This window comes from Ranitomeya variabilis, chromosome 5 (assembly GCF_051348905.1).
Source record: "Ranitomeya variabilis isolate aRanVar5 chromosome 5, aRanVar5.hap1, whole genome shotgun sequence".
Classification (NCBI taxonomy): Eukaryota; Metazoa; Chordata; class Amphibia; order Anura; family Dendrobatidae; genus Ranitomeya; species Ranitomeya variabilis.
In genome coordinates this window covers 194,554,554-194,576,930 of record NC_135236.1, presented here as the reverse complement: position 1 = coordinate 194,576,930, position 22,377 = coordinate 194,554,554, and the positions used below count along the sequence as shown (strand labels likewise).

General features: G+C 42.1%; 1 protein-coding gene across 1 annotated transcript in view; it reads right to left on the bottom strand.

Annotated features, from left to right (window-relative positions):
- FAM227B (family with sequence similarity 227 member B) overlaps positions 1 to 22,377 on the bottom strand; it is a 1,130,503-nt gene that overhangs the window by 1,006,207 nt on the left and 101,919 nt on the right. Inside the window, exons 10-11 of the mRNA XM_077262735.1 lie at positions 9,020 to 9,166; positions 1,697 to 1,813 (exon numbers count right to left, since the gene is read on the bottom strand). Of these exons, the coding sequence (XP_077118850.1) occupies positions 1,697 to 1,813; positions 9,020 to 9,166 (264 nt within the window). The remainder of the gene's footprint in view (positions 1 to 1,696; positions 1,814 to 9,019; positions 9,167 to 22,377) is intronic.

The following is a 22,377-nucleotide window of genomic DNA, read 5'->3' as shown; positions in this document are numbered from 1 at the left end:
AAGATGTAAAACTGAAATATATGGTACAGTGGGAAAATGACTTCAATAAGATATTGTCCCCATCAGATTGGCAAAAATGTTGTTGCTCCCTCACTAAGGGCAGTCTCCAGACTTCTATAGTTGAGACGTCTATCAAACTTCTACATAGAACATATCTGGTCCCGAGCAAGCTCCACGCCATCTTTTCAAACATATCAGATCGGTGTTTTAGAGGATGTGGCGCTCTGGGAGACCTGAGGCATACGTGGTGGGATTGCCCGGTTGTGTCCGCCTTTTGGTCAAAAATCAAATCTATTGTAGAAGAGCTGTATGGTGGAGCGATCCAGTTAGAAATAACAGTGTTCCTACTGGGGGCCAGATACCCGGGCTTCTCCAACAAGCTTCATAATTTAGTTAATCAACTATTTCTTGCTGCTAAGCTGCACATTGCAGCGAAATGGAAAACAGCTACCCTATCTCTCTCCCCAGTAATTGACAAGATGAACACTATCATGCTATGTGAACGAATACAAGCTACAAGAGAGGACTCCTGGGAGACATTTTATAAAATGTGGAGACCATGGATTGAAAGGAATCCTAACAGTAATCTTGATCAAATTTTAGCATTATCCCTATGAGGCTAATCTAATATCCGATGGTTTCTATTAGACTTGCTCCTTATACCTGACCATTGATTGTTTGATTGGTACCGCTATGATGCAGTTATGGATCTCTTATTTCCCCCCTTTCCTTCTTGTTTTTTCCATTTACCTGTCTTTGTCTGTGTTTATTTGTATTGTTTAAATACCATTAAAGTTATTCTGGAATTTGATAATATTTAAGTATATTCCCCTGCGCGGGATTTTGTTGTAAAGCTTTCTGGATTTATCTTGAAAATAAAATAAAAACTTGTTGAAACTAAAATTGTGGCAATCCATCAATATCGGAATCCAACAATCATCTAATTATTAATCAATATAAAGTGACATGTGCTGAAATTAATTGCTATGCAAACTCTCCTACTATAATAGAAAGTGTTGTAGTGCAATTGAACAATAATGCAATAGTGCACCTGAAGCAATATAAGATGACCCAGTACTAATAAATATTACACAAATAAAAGATTACAAAAGTAATGTCAGCCAATAAGACCACAGACAATGGTCCTGATTAATGAAGACATCATCACAAATCTAACTTCATTCAGTAAGGGACTGGAATAAGATTTTTGACATAAGGTACATTACAGCTCGTCATGACTTAGATGAGTTGGGCGCTTCGCCTATGTTCTGCCCCTTTTGCTTAGTGTATTTTGGCAGAGTTGGCTGAAACTGGCGTGAAAACACCAAAAATCCAAACTTTTGTGACATATCAAAGTGTTTTACACTAGATTTCTGTCGAAGACAATTTAATGAATCAAGGACAAATCAAGGACAAAATCTTTTCATATTAGGATATTTTCAAATTGTAGAGATATCTCCTCTTTATGGCTTAGACCGTACGTTCTCTAAACATTCAACATATTGAAAGGGAAAGTTGAAGGAAAAAGAGAACATCAAGTCAAAATATGGATGCATATTGTCAAAGAAGACTTTATTAGCAGGCACAAAGCACTAAACAAATTTGAAGCGTGTAACCTCACACTTAATGTCTAAATGGGAAATCCTCAAACTGATTATCAGGTTCATTAGAAAACATATTGCAGGTGCTTACATACCGGTTAGATTGCGATTCTGAGAGGTGATAACCTTTTCATTAGAATTTTGAGAATTTTTCTGGCATTCAAGGATATCTAAATCCCATTTTTCCCAGGAACAAGGCACAGGTTTTATACCTAATATATAAAAATTACATGATAAGCTTATAATCATATGGTTTAGGTATCATACATAATAGGTGATCATATACAGCTCAGCTCAGCAGACAGTATCACACATGACATTGTAAGGTAAAGTTGCACAGCAGGCAGTACTGACATGATACGCTGAGAAGCACTTGTTCAGAAGAGAGTATTTCATGTGATATACCATACTTTTTGGACCAGAAGACGCACTTTTTTCCTCCAAATTTGGGAGGAAAGTGTGAGTGCGTCTTATGGTCCGGATGTAAGTGGGGAGGGGGCAGCGGCAAGTGGGATTCACTGTGATCCCACTCACAGGAGGCAGAAAAATGGCCTTGCTGCCTGGCTATAGCGCTGGGGAAACCACATAGTCCCAATGATTAAGTGCAGTGAATATTCATTAGCCACTTCCCTGCCCACCTGTCAGCTAAGCAGGGAGCAGCAAATGAATAGTCCTGCACTTAAACAGGGACACACATGGTTTCCCCAGCGCTGGATTCCTGCAGCAGCTGGGGAGATCTTTGTGTCCGGTGGAGGAGGGGGCAGCAGCAGGGGGCCAGGGGAGACAAGATCGCTGCCTACCTGCTTGGGCTGTGCTGGATGCTGAGGCATAAGGACCTGTGTGATGTCATGAAGTGGGCGGGCTGGAGTGTCACATGACAGCACAGAGCCCTCCCTCTTCTGATGTCATCACAGGTCCTTCAGACACCACACTAGAATCTGCAAGCTTCCCCTTATGACCTGTGCTGTGTAAAGGCAACAATAGGGAGGGCTGTGTGTGCAGTCATGGGTTGCTCACAGCCTAAACAACTAAGAAATACTTAAAAGGTTAGTCAATACAACACACAATAAAGCATGCTGACACTCCTGTGGTAAACTATAACTCCCAGCATGTCATAGCATCTGCAGGACAGGCTGGGAGTTATAGTTCTCCCACGGGTTCTTAAGGCAGCACTCCAGTGTTATTTTTCAGTGCCGGAGTCGTGCTTTAAATATAAGCCCTGTGTCCTCATTCTTATACTCACCCTCCAGCGTCTTCATATAGTACTTTACAGACACTACACTGGTCCCGCAGCACCATCTTCTACCCGCAGCTTCCAACATAATAACATACTATTATATATAATAACACCACATATAATAATATGTTATTTATGTTATTAAATATTTTACCACATTTTTTGATTGAAATATTTTTTTCCCTATTTTCCACCTCTAAAACCTGGGTGTGTCTTATAGTCCATTGCGTCTTATAGTCCGAAAAATACGGTACTTAGATACATTGGCTCAGCACCATATTAGACATGAAAGACTTAGATGCATAAACTCAGCAGGCAGGACCACATATGAAAAGGCGGCATGGTGACTCAGTGGTTAGTACTGTAGCCGTGCCGGGTTCTTCAAGGAGTTTATAACCAAGCGCTTCAAGAGAAAGATGGGTGTGAACGGCACTGAACGCTGCACTTCACGTAGAGATATAAAGATATACTCGATCCTTTGTAGATCAGAACGTTCAGAGGTTAGCTACTGACATGTGTGGTGCACAACTTATAAAATAAAAAATCCATGAAGTAATGAGAGAAGAAAAAGTGGCACTCATCCTGCTGTGCAGTATAAGTGTTGTCCTTTATTTGCGATTAGCAGATTACAGACATTTTCTGCGGCGGCTTGTGAGGAGAGGGGTACGGGGAGTGAACGACTGGACTTGTATAGAGTGAGGCTGCGCCTTCTAGTAGGCCATGTTTGTAAATTTATTAGAAGTGGCCACCATCAAATATTATTTAAGTCAACCAATGGGATCACTAAAATGCATGTGAAATATAGTCAACCAGAAAACATTCAAGAGAAAGGAAGATGCATAAAGAATAGGATCTCCACAAGGATTCTTGTAGACAAAATACAAAATATTTTATTTCCACACCAAAGAAACACTACACACAATTAAAAACATCTAAAACATTCAAAAAAATGGAACATACATGGTACATCCAGTGTTACAATATAATATTCAATAAAGATATATATACACAACTCCTGGCTAAGCATCGATTTGCATAAGACCTATAAGCTGATAATATCTTGTGGTCTTAAATAAATTTGTTAGGTCAATGGGACAACAAAATAATGCTAATAATAGACGGGGGAGAAAGGTGGATAGTATACCATAAGGTGAAGTTCTTTCCTTATAGGGTAGGTATCTCTGGCCTTGAACCCCATAATGCCTATATCAATGCCTATATCAAAGACTATGCAAGGTAAACAGGTAGAGATCCAACAAAAGATATTCACAATACTTCACCCTGCCAGTCCACTAGCGTCGCCCCCTTGATCCCACAAGCAACAGCATAGCAAGGTAGAGAGGACCCACGCGTTCCGACACTCGAGGTGTCTTTCTCAAGGTGAGTGTACCCGGTCTAGCACAGTTCGTCTATTTAAGGAACTCATAATCAAGTTCGAAACGTGTTTGCCCATAGAACTCTTCCCACATTGGGGGCTTGTGATTTATGCTGAATGGATTACTTATTTTAAATAGTTTTCCTAATAAAATTTGAAAGCTTTTAACAGACTGCCTGAGCTGGATAACATATTGGATTGATAAAACAATAGTGGGCTTAAAGTGAACCTGTCATCAGTATGGCCTGATATAATATACAGCCATCACCTTTCAGGGTTGATATACAGCACTCTATGAAGCTGTATATCTGCCCCCAACTCGACCTGCAAGAGAAGAAAGAGAACTTTTATTATACTTATCTGCGTGGCGGTGCGGTCCGAGGGGTGTTGCTCTTCTAGGTCCGGTGCCCCCCAACCTTCTTATGATAGGCGTCCTCCTGCTTGCTTCGTGTGAATGATGCATCGCTGCATTATCCACACACTCTCCTCGGCACCACGCTCCTGCAAAGGCGTACTTATCTGCCCTGTTGAGGGTAGAGCAAAGTACTGCAGTGCGCAGGTGTCGGGGCTCTTTGACCTTTTCCGGCACCTGCGTACTGCAGTACTTTGCTCTGCCCTCAACAGGGCAGATAAGCATGCCTGTGCAGCAGAGCGGTGCCGAGGAGAGTGTGTGTAGATGATGCAGCGACACATCATCCACACAAAGCAAGCAGGAGGGCGGCATCACAAGCAGATGGGAGGCACCGGACCAAGAAGAGCGACACCCCTCAGACCGGACCACCCCGCAGGTGAGTATAATAAAAGTTATTTTTCTTCTCTTCCAAGTCGAGTTGGGGGCAGATATACAGCATTAAAGAATGCCGTGGATAAGCCCTGAAAGGTGATGGCCGTAACTTGAATCGGCCAAAACTGCTGACAGGTTGTTAGGGCTAGCGGAACGCACCGAGTATAGATAGGTAGCTACAAGGTGCGTTCGCAGCCCCGGGTCCACCGTGCAGAGATATCTGCTGCAAAGTAACGGCGGATAACCTCTGAGCTCACATGTGGGTTAAGCTTCACCCCGTGTGAACTGGAAGCGATGTCTGTTGACTGACAGAGTCGCGCTGTACACAAAACTATTACCCTAGCTAAGGATTGTGCTTGCTCTGGAACTCTTCTGTGCTAACTGCACACATGATGGAACCAGATGCTAAGCCAAGGCTAATTGCCCCCACTGACGCTAGCTGCCTGCCTGAGTGTACAGTCCCAAAGCTACAGCCTCAAACCACATATGTAAAGAGTGGTATAGTATCTCAGAGAGCGATTTCGGCACTTCACATTCAACTTTTTTAGAACAGCGCCCAGGACGCCCCTACAGAGGAAAACGAGGAGGGGGCAACGGACACGGACAAGAACAACGCAGAATGGCGACCAGATCACAGGTAATGAAATTACCGATAACAATGTCTACAACATCTCTTCAACATGTCTATCCCCCTCTGAAATGACTGTATTACAGAAAGGACTGAGTTTCTGTCCGGTCCCACGTTTTAATTCGTTACAGTTAGATCAGGAGTTATACCGCTTTTTCAGAAATGTTCGGCTTAAAGCTCATTTTTCAAAGGAATTGGCAGTTACTTCCACTTTACCTGATCAAACTGGTCCTGAATTTACTTTGAGTGCCTTAAATTTACGGCTACGGAGTTCCTTTCAACCTCCACATGTTTACCACCCAGCAGAGAAGTATATAGAACTTGTAAGAAATGACGTTAGGAAGGTATTGGCATCTATAGAGAGGGGTGATTACCATGTAAAACATAATCTTACTATTGAAGAGAAAAAGGCATTGTTATCTCTTAAAGAGAATAAACAGATTATAATAAAACCAGCCGACAAGGGGGGTTCAATAGTAGTGTTGGATCGAGATTATTACATGAGTGAAATTAGGACGCAACTTGGTGACTTAGATATATATCAGCCCATAAGCTATAACTGTACTTTTGAAATAAGTAAAGAAATCAACGATTTAGTGACCCGTTATATCACTATGGGGACCATAGATAAGAAATTGGGAGAATTCCTTATTAAACAACATCCGGTAATACTGGTATTTTATACTCTCACTAAGATCCATAAGCATCCACTGAAGCCCCCAGGGCGTCCTATTGTTGCTTCTACGGAATCACTATTATCCCCACTAGCCATTACACTTGACAAAATGTTATCCCCCTTGGTACCTAAAATGAAATCCTACCTTAAAGACACAACAGACTTTTTAACATCCCTAAGGAGCATAAGAAAATTACCTATGAATTGTTTGCTAGTAACCATGGATGTTAATAGTTTGTACACTAGCATCCGACATTCGGATGGAATTGAGTCGGTTATGTCCTTTTTGTCTCGTCACACAGACTTTTCTAATCACCAGTACAAATTTTGCAAAGATTCCCTTACCATGGTATTGAACCGTAATTTTTTCATGTTTGAGGACCAATTTTTTATTCAGAAGAGGGGGACTGCCATGGGAAGTAATATGGCACCCCCTTATGCGAATATCTTCATGGATCAATTTGAGTTATCGTACGTCTATACACACTCCAGTTTTGTCTCTTATGCCATTTTTTGGCGGCGTTACATAGATGACGTTTTTCTTATCTGGACTGGTGACGTAGATACTCTTCTGAATTTCCACAAAGACCTCAACTCTTGTTTACCAGGTTTAACTTTTTCATAGATCATGTTCCGTTATCCAGGAGAGGGGGTGACAGGGTTAAGAAGCTTAAGGAGCGTGAATCCTTTTGGATTCATACGCTACAAACTTTGTCTCCAGATGGTTTAAATAGAGAGTATGAGGTCTCTTACTAATGATATTATGTGGTCCCCTTTTACTTGTCTCTATTTTCTACATGAGGGTTTCTGGCAATGATTTCCATCTTTCCATATGGATGCCGTACCTAGAAGTATCTTTATTGAAGTTCTCCAGCGTAATTTTATAACACAAGTCTGTGAATGTTGATTAATAGACCAGATTTTGGGTTATAATTCTATATAAGCATGCATTGAATGTACAGATCGTTAAGTTTATACAGCGCTAATCTGTTGCTTTCCCTCTTATTTTACAGTATGCAAGCGGAACTTAGAGTCCGGGCATGGACTCCACTGCGCATGCGCATTATTTCGGCCTTTTTCGGCTCCTTTCGTTCCTCTTCGGCTTTTTCCTGTATTCCCGGTGCACGTCTCTAATTTGAACTTTCACCCGGAACCACTTGTACCACAATAAGGTAAATAGCCGTCCACACGCCGGTTTAGACACATGCCTCCTTCACATCGGTCACAGTTCCCCGGTCCTCCATATTGGATACCTTGTTCGTGTGTGACTTTTTGATTTCTATTAAGGTATTTACTCATGCGCACTCTTTAGTACATGTTTGCTGATTAGTCACCGCTGCTTACGTGATGTATATTTTTTGCATATTTACTCCTACAGTGGGTTTCCTTGCCCGACTCTTCCTACCAGCAAGTATGGTGGGGCTGTTATTGCATTTTAAGTTAAATATACAAACGTTCTGTTTTACTTATACTTTTATACGTAAAGTGTACGTATATATACACATTGGAACTTCATTTTGACGTTTTTTTCAGACTATTTTTGTATTCATGTTGTTTCTTCTGGGATTGCCGCTATTTCTATAGGCATAATGTCTCTATGTTATGGTATAAGCCTCCCATAGATTCAATGTTTGTCTGATGACATTTTTAATTTTATATTCTGTTACAACGCATAGGGAGGACATGATGATGATGTTCTCTCCAGCTCTCTCTTTTTTCCTCTTTTTTCTTGTTTTTTTCTTGTGTTTTTTGGTTTCTATATGATGTTAAAACTATTCTTATGTATATTTCAGAGGGACATCTAATCTCTTGAGAAAGGCTTTTTAGCCGAAACGTTGAGTAAGAAATTATATATGTCCAAGCAAAGTGTACAGAAGAACTTTATTTTTGGAAACTTAACAATGTTGGAAATTATAAATAAACTTTAAGAATTCTTTTTGAACTGCAGTGTGCCGGAGTTTTTCTCATATATGCCTGAGTGTACAGTCCCAAAGCTACAGCCTCAAACCACATATGTAAAGAGTGGTATAGTATCCACTGGCATACGCCAAACACATTTGATACTAGCGCATGGCCGTGCGGACATGCAAACCTTTTATAGTTGCAGCTCTACAGGACCTTCCTGGTGGACCAATAGGAGCTGCAACAGAGCCTGAGCGTGTGACCCCTGACCTCCAATGAGAGGCCCTCCCGTGGGCATGCTCAGTGCGTGAAAAGCAGGAAGCAGGACTTAGTCCCAGAAAAGCCTGCTCGCCTCTGATCAGTGCTGGCTACAAGGGCAGAGCCTGGAAAGGCAACAGTAACCATTCGCACAGTATCAGACTGAGCCAGATGCTGGGACCGACATCTCCACGCTGAGCAGGTTCCACTGCGGCTGGAGGAGAATGGAAGACTGCAGCAGACATGGTTCGAGATTTCCCCTGTGCAGCAGCGGGAACTCGACACCTAACACAGGTTCACTTTAAAATAACAGCAGCAACAACAACAGTTATTCAACTATTCTTTCCTTGCCTTATACAGTGGTAATACAAATCAGTATTCAAATAATCAAAGTTTAAAATATTCTAGCCAGAAAATACTGTACATCTCAATATAATTAACACAAAAATGCCTGATCACAGTGGGATATAGACCACTTTGGCTACAGTTCCGGAACCAGTTAAATGCTCTCTAAATGAGACTGTAGTGTACACAACATTTAAGTTGTAGTTTACTTACCAGAGACCCACCGGAAAATTAGGTCTACTATTTCAGCTTTAATCTCTCCATTAAATAGTGCACGAGATTGTGGGAAGGCTTTGTAAAATGCTGTGAAAATGGCTTGCGACAAATAGTCTGGACACATCTGGCGGAAAACAATTGTAGCTACCAAAAATGTGAATAAATTTCCGAGAAGTTTAAGAAAAAAAACATTTCCAGCATGAAGCTACAAGTCCCAAGATTAGGAACGTGAAGTCATTTGTGGATTTGTAGAATGGTTTGCCAAAATCTTTTTCATATATATGATTGCCACAAACACAGTTCAGCATGTAACCACTTATAATGGTTAACAGTATGCTTTACCAAGACCTACAATGGCTCTACAATAACCTACAATGACCTACAATGGCTCACATTTGCAATATGTCTACATTTCGCAGTAAAATTTGACACTTTTCTTGTCTCGCACAAAAATTGTAAGGAGACAAGAAAAGAAGACATGCTTTTCATGGAGATATTGCTTAGGTGAAAACTTTTTATAGCTGCTATATAATTAATTTTGTTTGAATCAGATTGCATTGCAGTTGTTTTTGCTACATTTTTGCAACATAATATACATATTGGACTTTATGGGGATTTTTACTTTGAAATCAGCAGTCAGTAACCTCAATGAAAAAAATAAAAATTGTACTTACAGTACTGTGCAAACGTTTTAGATCGTTGTGGAAAAAATGGAAGTGTTAATGGGACTGTCAGCACAGAATGATTGTTAACACCATGTACATTCACTGGGTGCTTCATGAGGAGGCCAATCGTTTATATACATCTTCACACCTGCTTGGTTTCCATCTGTCTCCATTCTTCTCTGGCCATATAAAGCCAAAGCTGTCAATCAAATGAGAGGGGAGGTGGAGATAGAGAGACAACAGGCAGGTGTAAAGATGTACTTAAATGATTGGCCCCATTGTAAATCACCAAGAGGTGGGATTTAGTATGAACAGTCATTCTGCACTAACAGAGTCCTAATAGTTTCTTTTTATCATTTAACCTCTTCACCCCTGAGCATGGTTTCACCTTCCAGACCAGGCCAAATTTTACAATTCTGACCAGTGTCAGTTTATGTGGTAATAAATCAGGAATTCTTCAACGTATCTCAGCAATTTCACATTTTTCCACCAAAGTTCACAAAAAGAATTTATTTTAGGGACCACATCACATTTGAAGTCACTTAGAGAGGCCTATGTGACAGAAGATACCCAAAAGTGACATCATCAACATGCTCAAAACCACATTCAAGAAGTTTATTAACCGTTTAGGGGCATCACATGAATGAAAGCAACGTGGAGAGACAAAAATAAAAATTTTACTTTTTCACACAAAAATGTTGCTTTAGGCCCAAATTTAGCATTTTTGTAAGGATAAAAGGAGAAAATTAACCTAAAATGTGTTGTGCAATCTCCCCTGAGTACAGCGATACCCCAAATTTGGTTCAAAACTACTGTTTGAACACACTGCTAAGCTCCAAATAAATGGAGTGACATTTTGGAGTGCAGACTTTAACCCCTTCCCGACCCATGACGCCTACATAGGCATCATGAAAACCTGTGCCAATCCGACCCATGATGCCTATGTGGCGTCATGGAATGATCGCGTCCCTGCAGATCGGGTGAAAGGGTTAACTCCAATTTCACCCGATCTGCAGGGACAGGGGGAGTGGTACTTCAGCCCAGGGGGGGTGGCTTCACCCCCCCGTGGCTACGATCACTCTGATTGGCTGTTGAAAGTGAAACAGCCAATCAGAGCGATTTGTAATATTTCACTATGAAAACTGGTGAAATATTACAATCCAGCCATGGCCGATGCTGTAATATCATCGGCCATGGCTGGAAAACCTAATCTGTCCCCCCCCCCACACCCACCGATCGCCTCCCCAGTCCTCGGTACTGTCCCGTGCTCCCCTCCGTCCTCCTGCCCGCTCCCCCGTCCTCCTGCCCGCTCCCCCGTGCTCCGATCCCACCCCCCCGTGCTCCGATCCCACCCCCTCATACTTACCGAGCCTCCCGGTGTCCGTCCGTCTTCTCCACGGGCGCCGCCATCTTCCAGCCGGCAGATTAGTTCCAGCTACATTTTGATCACTGTGATAAAACCTATCACAGTGATCAAAATAAAAAAAATAGTAAATGAACCCCCCCTTTATCACCCCCATACGTAGGGACAATAATAAAATAAAGAAAATATTTTTTTTTCCACTAGGGTTAGAACTAGGGTTAGGGTTAGGGGTAGGGTTAGGGGTAGGGTTAGAACTAGGGTTAGCGTTAGAATTAGGATATGTGCACACGGTGCGGATTTGGCTGCGGATCCGCAGCGGATTGGCCGCTGCGGATTCGTAGCAGTGTTCCATCAGGTTTACAGTACCATGTAAACCTATGGAAAACCAAATCCGCTGTGCCCATGGTGCAGAACATACAGCGCGGAAACGCTGCATTGTATTTTCCGCAGCATGTCAATTCTTTGTGCGGATTTCGCAGCGTTTTACACCTGCTCCATAATAGGAATCCGCAGGTGAAATCCACACAAAAAACACTGGAAATCCGCGGTAAATTCACAGCTAAAACGCAGTGCCTTTTACCTGCGGATTTTTCAAAAATGGTGCGGAAAAATCTCACACGAATCCGTAACGTGGGCACATAGCCTTAGGGTTGGAATTAGAGTTAGGGTTGGAATTAGGGCTAGGGTTGGAAATAGGGTTAAGAATAGGCTTATGGTTAGGGTTATGGGTGTGTTGGGGTTAAAGTTGTGGTTAGGGTTGGGGTTAGAGTTAGGGTTGGGATTAGAATTAGGGTTGGGATTAGGGTTAGGGTTGGGATTAGGGTTAGGGTTGTGGTTAGGGGTGTGTTGGGATTAGGGTTGTGATTAGGGTCATGGTTAGAGTTGGGATTAGGGCTACGGGTGTGTTGGGGTTAGTGTTGGAGTTAGAATTGAGGGGTTTCCACTGTTTAGGCACATCAGGGGTCTCCAAACGCAACATTGCGCCACCATTGATTCCAGCCAATCTTGCGTTCAAAAAGTCAAATGGTGCTCCCTCCCTTCCGAGCCCCGACGTGCGCCCAAACAGTGGTTTACCCCCACATATGGGGTACCAGCATACTCAGGACAAACTGGGCAACAATTATTGGGGTCCAATTTCTCCTGTTACCCTTGCGAAAATAAAAAATTGCTTGCTAAAACATAATATTAGAGGAATGAAAAATTATTTTTTATTTTCACAGCTCTGCGTTATAAACTTCTGTGAAGCACTTGGGGGTTCAAAGTGCTCACCACACATCTAGATAAGTTCCTTGGGGGGGTCTAGTTTCCAAAATGGAGTCACTTGTGGGGGGTTTCTACTGTTTAGGCATATCAGGGGCTCTGCAAATGCAACGTGACACCCGCAGACCATTCCATCAAAATCTGCATTTCAAAAAGTCACTGCTTCCCTTCCAAGCCCCGACGTGTGCCCAAACAGTGGTTTACCCCCACATATGGGGTACCAGCGTACTCAGGACAAAACTGGACAACAACTATTGGGGTCCAATTTCTCCTGTTACTCTTGAGAAAATAAAAAATTGCTTGCTAAAACATAATTTTTGAGGAATGAAAAATTATTTTTTATTTTCACGGCTCTGCGTTGTAAACTTCTTTGAAGCACTTGGGGGTTCTAAGTGCTCACTACACATCTAGATAAGTTCCTTGGGGAGTCTAGTTTCCAAAATGGGGTCACTAGTGGGGGGTTTCCAATGTTTAGGCACATCAGGGGCTCTGCAAACGTAACATGATGCCCGCAGACCATTCCATCAAAGTCTGCATTCCAAAACGTGACTACTTCACTTCCGAGCCCCAGAATGTGCCCAAACAGTGGTTTACCCCCACATATTGTGTATCAGCGTACTCAGGAGAAACTGGACAACAACTATTGGGACCAAATTTCTTCTGTTACCCTTGGGAAAATTAAAAAATTCTGGGCTAAAAAAATATTTGAGAGGAAAGAAAACATTTATTATTTTCACGGCTCTGCAATATAAACTTCTGTGAAGCACTTGGGGGTTTAAAGTGCTCACTATGCATCTAGATAAGTTCCTTGGGGGGTCTAGTTTCCAAAATGGGGTCACTTGTGGGGAGTTTCTACTGTTTAGGCACATCAGGGGCTCTGCAAATGCAACGTGACGCCCGCAGAGCATTCCATCAAAGTCTGCATTTCAAAACATCACTACTTCACTTCCGAACTCCGACGTGTGCACAAACAGTGGTTTAACCCCACATGTGGGGTATCAGCGTACTCAGGAGAAACTGGACAACAACATTTGAGGTCCAATTTCTCCAGTTACCCTTGGGAAAATAAAAAATTGTGGGCTAAAAAATCATTTTTGAGAAAAGAAAAATTATTTTTTATTTTCATGGCTCTGCATTATAAACTTCTGTGAAGCACTTGGGGGTTCAAAGTGCTCACCACACATCTAGATTAGTTCCTTGGGAGGTCTAGTTTCCAAAATGGGGTCACTTGTGGGGGAGCTCCAATGTTTAGGCACACAGGGCCTCTCCAAACGCGACATGGTGTCCGCTAATGATTGGAGCTAATTTTCCATTCAAAAAGCGTGCCTTCCCTTCCGAGCCCTGCCGTGCTCCCAAACAGTGGTTTACCCCCATATATGGGGTATCATCGTACTCAGGACAAACTGTACAACAACATTTGGGGTCCAATTTCTCCTGTTACCCTTGGGAAAATAAAAAAATCCGGGCTAAAAATCATTTTTGAGGAAAGAAAAATTATTTTTTATTTTCACGGCTCTGCGTTATAAACTTCTGTGAAGCACCTGGGGGTTTAAAGTGCTCATTATGCATCTTGATAAGTTCCTTGAGGGGTCTAGTTTCCAAAATGGGGTCACTTATAGGGGAGCTTCAATGTTTAGGCACACAGGGGCTCTCCAAACGCGACATGGTGCCCGCTAACGAAAGGAGCTAATTTTTCATTCAAAAAGTCAAATGGCGCGCCTTCCCTTCCGAGCCTTGCCGTGCACCCAAACAGTGGTTTACCCCCACATATGAGGTATTGGCGTACTCAGGAGAAATTGCCCAACAAATTTTAGGATTCATTTTATCCTGTTGCCCATGTGAAAATGAAAAAATTGAGGCTAAATGAAATTTTGTGTGAACAAAAAAAGTACTTTTTCATTTTTACGGATCAATTTGTGAAGCACCTGAGGGTTTAAAGTGCTCACTATGCTTCTAGATAAGTGCCTTGGGGGGTCTAGTTTCCAAAATAGGGTCACTTGTGGGGGAGCTCCAATGTTTAGGCACCCGGGGGCTATCCAAACGCGACATGGTGTCCGCTAAAGATTGGAGCCAATTTTTCATTCAAAAAGTCAAATGGCGCTCCTTCCCTTCCGAGCCCTGCCGTGCACCCAAACAGTGGTTTACCCCCACATGTGAGGTATCAGCGTACTCAGGACAAATTGGACAACAACGTTCGTGGTCCAGTTTCTCCTTTTACCCTTGGGAAAGTAAAAAAATTGTTGCTAAAAGATCATTTTTGTGACTAAAAAGTCAAATGTTCATTTTTTCCTTCCATGTTGCTTCTGCTGCTGTGAAACACCTGAAGGGTGAATAAACTTCTTGAATGTGGTTTTGAGCACCTTGAGGGGTGCAGTTTTTAGAATGGTGTCACTTTTGGGTATTTTCAGCCATATAGAACCCTCAAACTGACTTCAAATGTGAGGTGGTCCCTAAAAAAAATGGTTTTGTAAATTTTGTTGTAAAAATTAGAAATCACTGGTCAAATTTTAACCCTTATAACTGCCTAGCAAAAAAAAAATTTGCTTCCAAAATTGTGCTGATGTAAAGTAGACATGTGGGAAATGTTATTTATTAACTATTTTGTGTCACATAACTCTCTGGTTTAACAGAATAAAAATTCAAAATGTGAAAATTGCGGAATTTTCAAAATTTTCGCCAAATTTCCATTTTTTTCACAAATAAACTCAGAAATTATCGACCTAAATTTACCACTAACATGAAGCCCAATATGTCACGAAAATACAATCTCAGAATCGCTAGGATACGTTGAAGCGTTCCTGAGTTATTACCTCATAAAGGGACACTGGTCAGAATTGCAAAAAACGGCCAGGCCATTAAGGTCAAAATAGGCTGGGTCATGAAGGGGTTAATGGAATTGTTTGCAACACCATGTTGCACTTACAGAGCCCTTGAGATGCCAAAACAGTAAAAAAAACACAAGGGACCACATTTTAAAAACTACACCCTAAATGAATTTATCTAGATGTGTGGTGAGCACGTTGAACCCCAAGTGCTTTATAGAATTTTATGACGTTGAGCAGGGCTGCCACTGGGAATATCAGGGTCCCATACTGGAAATATTTTTGGGCCCCCTTGAGACAGAAACCTTTGTAAGCAATTACAGAGGTCAGACGTTTCGTGTATTTCTTGACTAAGTTTGCACACACTGCAGTGAGGATTTTAGCCCATTCCGCCATACAGATCTTGTCCAGATCTTTCATGTTTTGGGGCTGTCTCTGGGCAACATTGAGTTTCAGCTCCTGCCAAAGATTTTTTATTGGGTTTAGGTCTGGAAACTGGCTAGGCCACTCCAGGACCTTGAAATTCTTCTATAGAGCCCCCCTTCTATAGAGCCAGAGCCAACCCTGGCTGTGTGTTTCAGGTCATTGTCATGCTGGAAGACCCAGCCACAACCCATCTTCAAACCCATCTTACTGAGGGAAGGAGGTTGTTGGCCAAAATCTAGCGATACATGACCATGGAGTTCATAACAAAAAGTTCTATTTTGGTCTCATCTGATCAGATGACCTTCTTTCATGTCTTCTTGGGATCATCCAGATGGTCACTGGCGAACTTCAAACCGGCCTGGACATGTGCTGGCATGAGCAGGGGACCTTGCGTGCCCTGCAGGATTTTAATCCATGACAGCTTAGTATGTTACTAACGGTAATGGCTGAAACTGTGGTCCCAGCTCTCTTCAGGTCTTTGACCAGGTCCACTTGTATAATTTTGGTCTGATTCTCACCGAGATGCTTGCTTATTTGCCTGTAGCCAATCCCAGCGTTGTGCAGGTTTACAATTTTAAATCTGGTGTCCTTAGACAGCTCTTTGGTCTTGGCTATAGTGGAGAGGTTGGAGCATGATTGATTGTGTGGACACGTCTTATACAGGCAACAAGTTCAAACATGTGCAATTAATACAGGTAATGAGTGCAGAGTAAGAGGACAATAAATTATTTCATGCAATAAAATGCAATTTAATTATTTAAAAATCATAAAATGAGATTTTCTGTTTTATATTTTTAGATTCCATCTCTTGAAGTTGAAGTGTACCTATAATAAAAGTTACAGACCTCTCCACAACAAGATTGACTCATTTGGGCGGGCCACACTCTACTCTAACCTATTAAACTTTTGTTAAAATATCCAATACTCTTTTTAGATACATTTTTATTTATTTTTCTTTAAGGGAATGTGTCATACATTTTTTTTAAAAAGATCAATTATACCACATACAAGGCACAAATAAAGTCACACCATGACCAGACCACACATTACCAACACAGTGACCGAATACTGCAATACTGATTAATAAAAAAACTAAATACTAATATTACCATAAGTGCCATTATACACAGGAGCTCCGTACATAGTATATCATCTATAGAGTAAGTGTACAGGTAATACAGTGATCACCAGTGACCTTAATACACAGGAGCTCTGTATATAGTGTCTGTGTATAGGTAATACAGGGAACACCAGTGACATTATACACAGAAGCTCTGCATATAGTATACAGTGTATAGTTTAAGTGTACTGGTAACACACTGACTCGCCAGTGACGTCTCTAGCTGAAATCCTTCATCTTCCCTTTTCATCTTCATCCAGTGCAAACCGCCATCAATTCTTCCAGCCAGGACTCGTTTCTACCTAAAATACCAGTTATCTAGAGCACCTCTTACAGAGCGCATTTCCACCTTCTACACTATGCAGGTGAATACAGATCTGCATCCACCATTAATATATAATTAGTTATTACACAACCCACTATTCCAAATGTAAATTGTAATCCACGACCGCACCCCCACTATCTATAAATAGCCACTTTCCCCAGCCAATATATAAATTAATTAGAATTTGTACCCTTTCTCCAATTCATTACCAGTCACGCTCCTGCAACCTCAATACCCCCCACTTGGACTCCAGTTCCCTTTGTTTCATTATGTTTACATGCCGCCTCCACCCCAATTCTTTGTCATGTCCTCTCACATTCACCCTCCCTTCAATTCATTATCATTTTCTCCCCCCACCTTCAGTTTATCATCATTTGTTGTTGTCCACACTCAATTCATCATCATTTCCTCTCCACCACCCAAAATTCATAATTTGCTATCCTCCAGTATCAATTCATGATTATTTGCTCTCTCCCACCCCCAATTCATCATAATTTGCTCTCCCCCACACTCAATTCATCATTTACTCTCCCCCACCCTCAATTAATCATCATTTGCTGTACTCCACCCTCATTTCATAATTTGCTGTCCCCTCACCCTCAATTCATCATCATTTGCTGTACCCCACCCTCATTTAATCATTATTTCCGCTCCTCACCCTCAAGTCATCATTTGCTCTCCCTATTCCCAAATTCAATTAATCATTCACTGTCCCCATACTGACCCTTAATTAATCACTCATTGTCCCCCTTCCCACACCCTTAATTCATCATCACTTGTCCCCCCAAACCCATTTAATTCATTTTATTAAAAAAATATGATCCCCCCACTAGTGACCCTATATTGGAATTAATCTAGTGTTTCCTGGTATATGAATTTTGTAATGTGGTGTCATATGTGAGTTACAGTATGTAGAGTACATCAGGTTGACATATGTGAGTTGTGTACAGTACATCAAGTCGTGCAATAAATTAGACTAAATCAGAAATAAATTTAATAATCCATGGATAAGTGGTACACTTTGAAACAGTCTTTTATGTACAGACCAAGTTTCTAGGGGCAGGTGTCACATTGAAAAATGGTGGCCTTTCTTACATCCATTCTAAAACAGACTTTACAATTTTTGTGCCCTTCCTTTCTTTCAAGATTGGGGACTTGGAAATGTTGCCCTGGTACTATAAGGGCACCTTCAGTTCCAGAGGTACTGGGGCCTTCCCCTTCCTGACTACCAAATATGAAGGCCTTGATCACTACCTCTTAAAACTGAAGGAATGTAATGGTCTGGCCTGCACTTCATGATAGCACAAAAGTAAACATTGCCATTTGTACGATGTGCATAGCTAGCTTTTTTAAATCACACCTTAGCTTTCCGCATGGCACTGTAGGGATGGAGGACTTGATCAGAGAGATCAACTCCCCCTATGTTCTTATTGCACCCTAGGACACATTCTGGCTTGGGAAACTGTGCAGATGTACTTCGTACAGCGGTGGAAGTGCTGCCGTTACCATGTATTGTGGTTTTACTTGACCACAAGCATGTTGTCACTACACTGGGATCTGCTCTCACCCTTTCTGAGCAGCTGCCCAATTAGCAACCCAGGGAGTCCTTTCTGTCTTTTGCGCACAGTACCGCATGATATAGTAGCCCTGGCAGAGTGGGATTTGAAGAGTGATCCATCAGTGAGTGCACCAATTCCCACACAATTTTCCCTCTCACTCACAGGACAGGGGGCATTCATGGGGTTCAATCTGCAGGTGTGCCCTGAGGTACTCCTGCACAGCTAGTACACTTTAATTCTTTACCTGGGCCTCTTACTGGTAAGGTATTGTCAGCATTTAAGCCGCCCCTTCATGTACATCCATGGATATAATACCCCAAATATAAGAGAACAATAGGCATTTATCTTATTGTCCTGAAAATGCTATACCAGTGAAAATAAATACAGGTTTATAAATAGACAATGGATGACAATATACATATACAAGTAAAAGCATACCCAAAGTGGAGCCTTAACCCAATGCGGATTGCTTAACTCAACTGTGGTCTTTGTGGACCACCCCTGACAATGCTACATTGTTAGAAACACATTTTGAGTCAAGGCTCCACATCGGCCATACTTTTATTTGTATACAGTGAGGAAAAAAGTATTTAGTCAGCCACCAATTGTGCAAGTTCTCCCACTTAACCCCTTCATGACCCAGCCTATTTTGGCCTTAAAGGGAACCTATCACCCCGTTTTTTAAAGATTAGATAAAAATAGTGTGAAATAGGGGCAGAGCTGGGCTTTACATTAGTGCCTTTTTGGTGCCTTTACACCCCCGTTAGGCTGCCGAAATACCTTTGTGAAGTGGCCGTTTTGTCCTGTCACTCAAGTTGGTCAGGTCGGATGGGCGTGGTCACAGCGCTGTTTCTCCCCCAGATCAGGCTCATCATTACGTTGGTGGCGTAGTGGTGTGCGCATGTCCAAAGAGAAGATCCACTGCCCAGGAGATTCAAAACAGCGCGGTCTACGCTATTCGCCATTTACCGGTGGGCGCGGCCATCTTTCCTGTGGCCGCGCGTGCGCAGATGGAGCGCTCTGCTGCCCGGGGCTTCAGGAAAATGGCCGCGGGATTCCGCGCGTGCGCAGATGGAGATCGCGGCGGCCATTTTCCTGAAGCCCCGGGCAGCAGAGCGCTCCATCTGCGCACGCGCAGCCACAGGAAAGATGGCCGCGCCCACTGGTAAACGGCGAATAGCGAAGACCGCGCTGTTTTGAATCTCCTGGGCAGTGGATCTTCTCTTTGGACATGCGCACACCACTACGCCACCAACGTAATGATGAGCAGGATTCTGGGGGAGAAACAGCGCTGTGACCACGCCCATCCGACCTGACCAACTTGAGTGACAGGACAAAACGGCCACTTCACAAAGGTATTTCGGCAGCATAGGTGGGTAATAAAGGCACACAAAGACACTAATGTAACGCCCAGCTCTGCCCCTATTTCACACTATTTTTATCTAATTTTTAAAAAACGGGGTGATAGGGTCCCTTTAATGACCTTGCCGTTTTTTGCAATACTGACCAGTGTCCCTTTATGAGGTAATAACTCAGGAACGCTTCAACGGATCCTAGCGATTCTGAGATTGTGTTTTCGTGACATATTGGGCTTCATGTTAGTGGTAAATTTAGGTCGATAATTTCTGAGTTTATTTGTGAAAAAAACGGAAATTTGGCGAAAATTCTGAAAATTTCGCAATTTTCACATTTTGAATTTTTATTCTGTTAAACCAGAGAGTTATGTGACACAAAATAGTTAATAAATAACGTTTCCCACATGTCTACTTTATATCAGCACAATTTTGGAAACAAATTTTTTTTTTGCTAGGAAGTTATAAAGGTTAAAATTTGACCAGTGATTTCTCATTTTTACAACAAAATTTACAAAACCATTTTTTTTAGGGACCACCTCACATTTGAAGTCATTTTGAGGGTTCTATATGGCTGAAAATACCCAAAAGTGACACCATTCTAAAAACTGCACCCCTCAAGGTGCTCACAACCACATTCAAGAAGTTTATTAACCCTTCAGGTGTTTCACAGCAGCAGAAGCAATATGGAAGTAAAAAATGAACATTTAACTTTTTAGTCACAAAAATGATCTTTTAGCAACAATTTTTTTATTTTCCCAAGGGTAAAAGGAGAAACTGGACCACGAACGTTGTTGTCCAATTTGTCCTGAGTACGCTGATACCTCATATGTGGGGGTAAACCACTGTTTGGGCGCACGGCAGGGCTCGGAAGGGAAGGAGCGCCATTTGACTTTTTGAATGAAAAATTGGCTCCAATCTTTAGCGGACACCATGTCGCGTTTGGAGAGCCCCCGTGTGCCTAAACATTGGAGCTCCCCCACAAGTGACCGCATTTTGGAAACTAGACCCCCCAAGGAACTTATCTAGAAGCATAGTGAGCACTTTAAACCCCCAGGTGCTTCACAAATTGATCCGTAAAAATGAAAAAGTACTTTTTTTTTCCCCAAAAAATTATTTTAGCCTCAATTTTTTCATTTTCACATGGGCAACAGGATAAAATGGATCCTAAATTTTGTTGGGCAATTTCTCCTAAGTACACCGATACCTCACATGTGGGGGTAAACTACTGTTTGGGCACATGGTAAGGCTCGGAAGGGAAGGAGCGCCATTTGACTTTTTGAATGAAAAATTATCTCCATCGTTAGCGGACACCATGTCGCTTTTGGAATGCCCCTGTGTGCCTAAACATTGGAGCTCCTCCACAAGTGACCCCATTTTGGAAACTAGACCCCCCAAGGAACTTATCTAGAGGCATAGTGAGCACTTTAAACCCCCAGGTGCTTCACAAATTGATCCGCAAAAATGAAAAAGTACTTTTTTTTCACACAAAATTTCTTTTAGCCTCAATTCTTTCATTTTCACATGGGCAACAGGATAAAATGGATCCTAAAATTTGTTGGGCAATTTCTCCTGAGTACGCCGATACCTCATATGTGGGGGTAAACCACTGTTTGGGTGCATGGCAAGGCTCGGAAGGGGAGGCGTGCCATTTGACTTTTTGAATGGAAAATTAGCTCCAATCGTTAGCGGACACCATGTCGCGTTTGGAGAGCCCCTGTGTGCCTAAACATTGGAGATCCCCTACAAGTGACCCCATTTTGGAAACTAGACCCCCCAAGGAACTTATCTAGATGCATAGTGAGCACTTATAACCCCCAGGTGCTTCACAGAAGTTTATAACGCAGAGCCGTGAAAATAAAAAATAATTTTTCTTTCCTCAAAAATGATTTTTAGCCCAGAATTTTTTATTTTCCCAAGGGTAATAGGAGAAATTGGACCCCAAATGTTGTTGTCCAGTTTGTCCTGAGTACGATGATACCCCATATGTGGGGGTAAACCACTGTTTGGGCGCACGGCAGGGCTCGGAAGGGAAGGCACGCCATTTGGCTTTTTGAATGGAAAATTAGCTCCAATCATTAGCGGACACCATGTCGCGTTTGGAGAGCCCCTGTGTGCCTAAACATTGAAGCTCCAGCACAAGTGACCCCATTTTGGAAACTAGACCTCCCAAGGAACTAATCTAGATGTGTGGTGAGCACTTTGAACCCCCAAGTGCTTCACAGAAGTTTATAACGCAGAGCCATGAAAATAAAAAATAATTTTTCTTTTCTCAAAAATGATTTTTTAGCCCACAATTTTTTATTTTCCCAAAGGTAACAGGAGAAATTGGACCCCAAAAGTTGTCCAGTTTCTCCTGAGTACGCTGATACCCCATATGTGGGGGTAAACCACTGTTTTGGCACACGTCGGGGTTCGGAAGGGAAGTAGTGACGTTTTGAAATGCAGACTTTGATGGAATGC